Raw genomic sequence first — 8,857 nt, forward strand, 5'->3', positions numbered from 1 at the left:
TTCACCTCACTTTCTGTCCCTGGGACCATTGGATTTTGAAAAATTTGGCTTGTTATGGAAGGAAGCAAGGATTGCTGAGAAAGCTTCAGTGGAGATACCTTTCCCCCATGATAACTATTTCAGGAGGAAATTTCCCTTCCTGTGAGTAGATTTCTTTCGCTTCCTGTTGTCTCACCCCCTGTTCTTACCTATTAGTTGTTTGTAAATCAGATGTTTGTAACTTGGGGACTGCATGTACTCAAACCTTGTGAAATCTGGGGGCAACCCAGAAAAGGTAAAGCATGCTCAAAACACACTGATATTAATGGAATTTAAGGAACTGACTAGTTCCTTCAATGCTATTAAATTCAGGTGTGCTATTCTGGAAATAGGTGTTGGGGAACTCTGAACATTTTAATATATTCTTATGGATCACTAAATGTTTTCCGGCTGGCAGCCAGTGGCTGCAATCTGCACACATTTGGGCATGTTCCACTGATTTCAGTGAAACTTTATTTTCATCTAATTGTTTAGAATGGGGCCACTCATCCTTAAAAGAGCCCTTTACAAGGAAAGGTTTTGCAATTTGATTAAGATTTAATTAAGCCTTTCAGTCTCAAGAGGGCTGTAAATGAACTGCTCTTATCCAGCTCACCCTATAATTTCTGACAGAGAAATCACAGTTACATGCTGCACAGAGAGGAAATTCACAGCAACGTATACTTAGCACTGTGAAATCTCTGCTCATTTCCGCAGTTTAAGAAAAAAATACTAGGACATGATTGGACAGTGGTGATAAAAGGGCACAAAAAAACTTGATTAAGGGGTTGTATTTACTATATCTGGGTAATTAACGGAGATCAGATTCATGAATTGTCACTTGCCAGATTACCTGGGCAAGCAAAAAAATCCTTCTTGACCAAACACAGGGATCCCCTTGCCCCACAAATAATGGCTGCTTTTTTTTCTTTCAGGCCATCAATGTACCCCTAAAAGGCTAATACTTGTGTAACTAGTTAAAGTCCCATTTTTCAGACTGCTTTGTAAAGCCAAGATATGTTAATGGCACCTCAATAATGCTGCCCCTCTGCTCTCCTTATACTGTTTATCCCTGGCTCAGTGAAGATGTTACTTTGCACTTTTCTGCAACCACCCAGTTTCATTAATCATGAGAAGTAGCCTTTCCTAGCAACAGCCTTTCCATGGATGCCACAGGTCCAGCATTTTGCATCCATGGATCTCATTCCTCCTTGCCGTCCTCCAACCCCGCGACTGTTAACTCCCAAGTAATTTATTTATATAGAAAGGAAATAAATAAATTACGACCACTGGTGGTAGGCTGGTCAGTTGGACAGATGGGGCAACATTCTCCGAAGGGGATCTCGGGGTTGGGACAATCTCTCATTTCTTCGCAGAGTATGTCATCGCAGAGGACCGTCCCAGTATCACAGACACAAATCCGGCAGGGTTCGGGTTTCCATACATCTTTATCACTATACCTCTGCCCATCCTGCACACAGTTGCCTGCCTCCTCTGTGCCGGAAGGGCAAGGGGAAGGGAAGAACGGTGGGGAATAAAAGGAAGCAAAAAAAAAAAAAAGCCAGAAGAGGGGGAGAGAGAAAGAAACAGGGTCATAACAGCAGCACTGGTTACAGCAATCCTGTATAATAAGTACCCAAAGATGGACACACACACACACATACACACACCCCTCTTACCACAGGCAGGCTTCGTCCAAGAACACCTCTCTGTTTTTCTCGAAGTTATGAGGATATTTTTGGCAAATTGTCATCCACAAGCAGAATGAAAAGGCCTTTAGTTAACTGTTCTCTCCTCTCCCCCACCTCGAACACAGAACCCTTCTCAAGTTTCATGATAATGAGGCAAAGGGATGTCATGGAGGCTCGAAATGGCCTTTTCATTATGAATCTGGGCACACAATACATTCTTGTACACTCTGGCTCAGTTTCGTCTCCAAACTAAACTTCTAAAGTAAAGGATGGAGTAAATACCTTCTTGTGAGGCAATGGTTAGAACTTTAAGGTAAGTTCTACAGTGAGGTAAGGTATAAGGTATCACTTAAGGTTGCCAGGTAGAAAAACTGGGCATTCTGCCTGTGTGTTTGATGGTCGTATGGAAGAAGGAATTTCAGAAGGTGTTGTTTGTCATGCAACTGGGGATCAATCATCACCTGCTGAAATTCCCTCTCCTTCACAAAGTATATCAGTCCTTTTCAGTATTCACTCTGGCAATCTTAGTTATTTGTGAGTTAAGAACAAGTTTGTTACTGAATAGCATAGGGTTTTTAAAAATTGTGTCAGAAGTGACTTGAGAACATACTGCAAATCGCTTCTGGTGTGAGAGAATAGGCCGTCTGCAGAGACGTTACCCAGGGGACGCCCAGATGAGTTTGCTGGGAGGCTTCTTTTATGTCTCTGCAAGCTAGAGCTGACAGATGGGAGCTCGCCACAAGGGTTTAAGCCATTGCACCACTGCAGCTCTCAGTAGTATAGGGTGCATTGTAGGATGAATCCAATTTGTCACCACTTTAGCTACTGTGGCACAATGCAATGGAATCATGGGTTATTTTTTAAGGTTCTGTGCCAAAGAAAGCTGGTGCTTCACCAGACTACAAATCCAGGATCCTATAGTATTGAACTGTGGCAGCTAAAGTGGTATAGAGCCACTCATTGTTGGTATGGGTCTGTTACAACAAAACACATGTTGCCAACCGCATCACTTTGTTTCAGGCACATCATTTTCTGAGCATCTAGCAATTTTAGGCCCTTCTTGGGTCACAGCGTCATAGACCTTCCTTGCCATTGTTAACCTCAAAAGCAAAAAAAGGTTGACTTGGAGAAACCAAGTACTGCTGCACAATCCCTTCAGCAAACTTTGATTTGAGCACCTTCTCTGGTGGTTCACCCTCTCTCCACAAAGACCCCTGAAGGACACGCATCTCCTCTTACATTCATGTCACTGGACTGAACTGGAAGCACTTGTGTTAAAAATTCCAGCCCATAAAAGCCACTTCTTGAAAATGCCAAAACAGAGGGCACATTGTTGATCCACCTTGTATTTTCTAACCAGTTATCAGAACTGACTGGGAATTATGAGGACTAATATCCTCCCTAAAGGTGCATCTACACTATAGAATGGGTGCAGTTTGACACCACGTCTATGGCTAAATGCTGTGGAATCAAGGGAGTTAAAGTTATTTAAACGTATTTGGTGCCTCAACAAACTACAACTCCCCAGAATCCCATAGCATTGGGCCATGGCCATTAAGCAGTGTCAAACTGCAGTAATTCTATGGTGCAAATGCACCTTAACTCTCCCAACCACTTTGCACTCATTTCTCACTCTGATATGTGAGTCAAAAGGTAGGGTGCTGTCCCCCTATTTTTTAAACAAGGGTTGCAAATCAAACCAAGGGCAGCTCAGTGAACCTTCTTCCTCTATGTGAGGGTGGATGGGTTAGAACTAGAAAGCAGGAGAAAGTAAACAGACTTTGGTGCTCTAATCGGGAGAGCTGACAATGTTTGTCTCCTATTATTACTGTTAAATAGGAATGATTCTTGGTGGAGAAGGGGTCAGGAGAAAACCATTAAAATGGTGCCCCTTTGGCACACGCTCCCCCCACTTTCTTTTTCAAAAAACGTCCTTGGAAGCCTTGACAGCATCAGCAATATGACAGGGGGGCCATTGTGCAGAGGGGCAGGGGAGCCTGTGGGAGCCCAAGGGACCCATCCACTCATGAATGGGCCTTTTTTCGAGTGCACACAGAGCGCAATTCACATGGCTCTGTTAGGGACTAGTTTAAATAAATATGGGCAGCATTTCAGCATCTGGAAGCTATTGCTGCCAAATGCAAACAAACACTCATAGAGCAGGACTTGAGCTCAATCCCTGACCTGGGAGAACACTTTTTCCTTTGAAAAAAAAAAAGACATAAAAGACAAGACTCCCCAAAGATGCATTAGGATGAGAGTCACTGGAAAGCTGCAGTAGATGCCAATGTATGTGTCTCTCTCTCTGGCTAAAAAGAATTCAAAATGATGTCTTAAAGAGTTATTCACAGTAATGAAGGTGGTGATAAACTCTCAGCCGCACACTCTCACACTTCCATGCCATACACCTCTGAAGTCCAAGGATGCAGTGTTTCAGAACAAATTGCAATAGACAATCATGTGAAAGGCTGCATAAAACAGGGATGGTGTGCAATAATACTGATATGCAACTGGGCAAAGTCTTTTTTTTAAAAAAGAGATAGAAAGGGACCTGGCTAGAGGTGGGCATCACAAAGCACATATAGGGTTTTCAGAGTGGAAACTGGAGATGGCTCCTGTACTTTGAATGGTTGTGTAGACAAGGAGATTTCATTATGGACTTTTTGTCACACCACCAGGATACAAACAACACCTGTTGAAATTCCCTCTTCAACAAAACCATGAAAGGTACAAGAGCTCTCTCTAGTTTTCACTCTGGCATTTCTGAAGTTTCTAGCTTGCTTCCCACTGAGAAATGTGTGAATGTGTAGGCATGCAATTATTCCTCCTTGTTCAGAGGATTGTATGGGGGGATTCAGAGGTCATCATTTACCACTTTTAACCCTCACTCCTAAGGTTTCCTAATACAACCTCCTCTTTTTTTCTTTCTTACCACTCCAAATTCATTCAGGGAAGAAAAAGATGGAAGAGATGGGTTGCTCTGGGTTTTTTGGGCTGTATGACCATGTTCCAGAAGCATTCTTTTCTGACATTTTGCCTGCATCTAGGGCAGGCATCCTCAGAGGTTGTGAGGTCTGAGGGTTGTTGTATGTTTTCCGGGCCGTATGGCCATGTTCTAGAAGTATTATCTCCTGACGTTTCGCCCACATCTATGGCAGGCATCCTCAGAGGTTGTGAGGTTACAACCTCTGAGGATGCCTGCCATAGATGTGGGTGAAATGTCAGGAGAGAATACTTCTAGAACATGGCCATACAGCCCGGAAAACATACAACAACCCTGTGATCCCGGCCATGAAAGCTTTTGACAACACGTTGTGAGGTCTGTTGGAAACAAAAGGGTTTAATGTGTTGTCGAAGGCTTTCATGGCCGGGATCACAGGGTTGTTTTATGTCTTTCGGGCTGTGTGGCCATGTTCCAGAAGCATTCTCTCCTGGCGTTTCGCCCACATCTATGGCAGGCATCCTCAGAGGTTGTGAGGTATGGATAAACTAAGTAAGGAAAGGAAAGAATATATATATCTGTGTAGAGTAGGGTTTATATATCTGTGGAATGTCCAGGGTGGGAGAAATATCTGTTTTCTGTTTGAGGCAGGCATGAATGTTGCAATTGGCTACCTTGATTAGTCTTTCAGCTTCAGAGTGGCTGCTTACTGCCTGGGGGATCCTTTGTTGGGAGTATTAGCTGGCCCTGATTGACTCATGTCTGGAATTCCTCTGTTTTCTGAGTGGTGTTCTTTATTTTCTGTCCTGATTTTAGAGAAAACTGAAGAATTCCAGACACGAATCAATCAATCAGCTAACACCCCCAACAAAGGATTCCCTCAGGCAGTAAGCAGCCAGACCTTGAAACAGAAAGGCTATTCAATGCTAATCAAGGTGACCAATTGCAACATTCGCACTTGCCTCAAACAGAAAAGAGTTCTTTCTCCCACCTTGAAATTCCACATGAATTAACCCTATTTGCTTAGCTTCCAACAGACCTCACAACCTCTGAGGATGCCTGCCATATATGTGGGTGAAATGTCAGAAAAGAATGCTTCTGGAACATGGCCATAGAGTGCGGAAAACTCAGTGATTCTGGTCATGAAAGCCTTCAACTACACAAAAATGGAAGAGCTGCCCAGTGTCTTCTGACTAGAAGCAGTAAGGGATTTCCATCTGGAAACACCCGCTGGGCCTATTTCCCCTGGGTGCTATCCCTGAGCCATACCGAATGCAAGGCCCCTTCGGTCACTTGCTCTGAGAAATCCAGCGGCAGAGATTCCTGCAGATGAATGAAAGGAATTCAGCTCCCTTTTCCCTGGAATTTTGAGCCAAGAGAGAGCAGCATGGCTTGTGATCAGGCCTCCCCCACTCGCATCCTATTTTCAAGCTCCCTTCCCAGCAATTGATTTACAGTCTGGAGCATATGGAGGCAGAGATGGAATTCAAGGAATAGGAAACCTGCCCGAAGGAGTGAAGAGAGAGAAAACACCCAAAAAGCCACTCTGCTCTTTCTACCTAATAAAGTTTCCATCCCTGAATAATATCCCAGACAACAAAAACTTCTGGCCAGAGGGAAGGGACAGGCTTGCTATACACTTGCCTCTCTTTTTTGTATCAAATTTAGTAATTATTGGTGGCAAAATTTTCATTCAGTGAATTATTTCCCCCCCCTTTTGGGACAGTCAAGAAATTAAGATATTGCTCACTACTCTGTTTAGAAGGTTTTCCCCCAACGAGCCTTGGTTTCAGTGTGTAAGAGCGCATGGGAAGGGTGAATAGAGAGAACAACAAATGGACTGATGTGCCTCTGGAATGCTTTGCACCCCTCAGACGGCCTCTTGGGTCGGGGGAAATGCTCCCTTCTGCTCCTTCAAGCAGCAGCAGCAGCAACAACAACAAAAGACCTGTTTGCTATCACATTCCCAAGAGATCTCCATCTGCACCTTACTCCACATCTCCAACAGCACTGGGAAAGATTGTGTGCACAAAGATCTCCTTTTGTAATTTGTCTTGAAAGTCAAACCAGTCTTCCTTGTCTGCACTGGGGAATGCACCCTTTTGTCTGGTTCCCCTTTTGAACACCCCCCATTCCACTCCATTAACTCTTTCACTGCTACCACAAACCGGGAGTGTTATTTCATCCCTTCCTTTCTCTTTAGTATGTTTTGTTTTCTCTTTGCCCCAGAAAAAAATAATAATAAAAGAACTTTCCTGGGAAACCTTGGAGTGGTTTAGCCCCTCTTCACCCACAGAGCGGAATAAAATCCACATTGAGCTAGATTAAATGGCAGTGTGTACTCAGATAATCCAGTTCAAAGCAGATATTGTAGATTTTCTGCCTCAATATTCTGGGTTATATGGCTGTGTGAAGGGGCTCTGCAGTGCTGCTGGTCTATTACTTTTAATATTGTTGGGCAATACTTTAAAATATTTATTATTTGGTAACACTTATGACATGGGATTTTTATTCTAGTCTTTCCTCAAGGAACCAAAAGTCATTTCTACACTGCCATATAATCCAGATTATCAAAGCAGATAATAAACGTTATCTGCTTTGAACTGGGTTATCTGAGTCCACACTGCCATATAATCCAGTTCAAGGCAGAGAATCTGGATTTCATGTGGCAGTATAGATCCAGAAACAGGGCCCTTCCACACAGCCATATAACCCAGTATATCAAGGCAGATAATACTCCTTTCACAATGTCTGCTTTGAACTGGATTATCTGAGTCCACACTGCCATATAATCCAGTTCAAGGCAGAGAATCTGGATTTCATCTGGCAGTATAGATTCAGAAACAGAGCCCTTCCACACAGCCATATAACCCAGAATATCAAGGCAGATAATACTCTTTTCACAATGTCTGCTTTGAACTGGATTATCTGAGTCCACACTGCCATATAATCCAGTTCAAGGCAGAGAATCTGAATATTATGTGGCGGTGTAGATGCAGCCACAGAGCCCTTCCACAAGCCATATAACCCAGAATAGTAAAGCTGATAATCCACAATATCTGCTTTAAACTGAATTATATGGGTCTACACTGCCATATAATCCAGTTCAAGGCAGAGAATCTGGATTTTATGCTGCAGTGTAGATCCAGCCACAGGGCCCTTCCACACAACCATATATCTCAGAACATCAAGGCAGATGATCTACAATATCTGCTTTGAACTGGATTATCTGAGTCTACCCTGCCATATAATCCAGTTCAATGTGGATTTTATACAGCAGTGTGGAAGGGGCCTCTGAAGGCCAAAGCTGGGCTGTATTAGTCCACCTCTCTCTCGCCCCTCAAGGAGAGAATAGAAAAAAGCCTTCTCAAACAAAACAGACTAATGGAGAGTGGCAAATTTGATGGGAAAGCGCTGCAAGAAGAGAAACAGAGAAACCAAGGAGCCTAACTCCAAAAAAGCACTATAAAGCAAGATAGGTTTGCAACCATTCCTGATCTTCTGCTTATTCCTCTTCTTCGTTTCCCACCCATCAAGAGGAGGAGGAGGAGGAAGAAAGGCGCCCCAGACTTACGTATATCCTCATCCTGACATTGGACCACTGCTAATAAAACGACCTGAGCGGCTGCCAGGAGCACTACAGTCCTTGAATCCACACGGCGGAACATGTCTAAATGTTAGACATGCAGGGCCTGAGTGGGACGAGGCAAAAGGAGGAGGAGTGGTGGTGGTGGTGGTAGTTTCCCCAGGGGCTACCGAGCCTTCATGCAGCCGGTCCTGCCTTGGCTTCGGAAACAGGAGGAAGAGGAGGAAGGAGATCCCAAGGCACCCCCAAAGGCCCAGCCGCTGCCCGCCGTTGTCTTGCTCGGGGCTCAGGCGGCTTTATGCTCCCGGCTCCCTTCCCGCAGCCCGAGTATATGCCCAGGTCGCAGCCCCCCGCCTTGATTCATCCCTCCCTCCTGCCCCCCCCCCCCCGCCCCAGAAGAGCTGTAACCTGAGCCCACCGAAGAGCCAGAGAGCCCTCCCTCCTGGCCCCAGAGCCTGAAAGCCCTGCAGCCCAAACGGGTGGCGATTGGGGCAGAAGAAGTAACACATCCCCCTTTCCCCCTCTTCCCCATCTCCCTCCTCCTCCTCCTCCCCACACCCAAGCCCCTCCCGGTGCGATCCTTCCAAAGCAAACCCGGCCAATCCATCCCTCCTCGAAGCC

At 44.7% G+C, this 8,857-nt stretch overlaps 1 protein-coding gene across 2 annotated transcripts in view; it reads right to left on the minus strand.

Annotated features, from left to right (window-relative positions):
* The window catches only part of col2a1 (collagen type II alpha 1 chain), a 101,227-nt gene extending 92,667 nt beyond the window's left edge, over positions 1-8,560 (minus strand). The window contains exons 1-2 of one of the 2 annotated variants that reach the window (XM_008121207.3): positions 8,225-8,560; positions 1,306-1,512 (exon numbers count right to left, since the gene is read on the minus strand). In XM_008121207.3, the coding sequence (XP_008119414.1) occupies positions 1,306-1,512; positions 8,225-8,318 (301 nt within the window). In that variant the 5' untranslated portion in view covers positions 8,319-8,560. The remainder of the gene's footprint in view (positions 1-1,305; positions 1,513-8,224) is intronic. The other variant, XM_062971583.1, reaches the window with a different exon arrangement.
* Positions 8,561-8,857: the final 297 nt, after the last annotated feature.

Source organism: Anolis carolinensis, chromosome 2 (genome assembly GCF_035594765.1).
Source record: "Anolis carolinensis isolate JA03-04 chromosome 2, rAnoCar3.1.pri, whole genome shotgun sequence".
Classification (NCBI taxonomy): domain Eukaryota; kingdom Metazoa; phylum Chordata; class Lepidosauria; order Squamata; family Dactyloidae; genus Anolis; species Anolis carolinensis.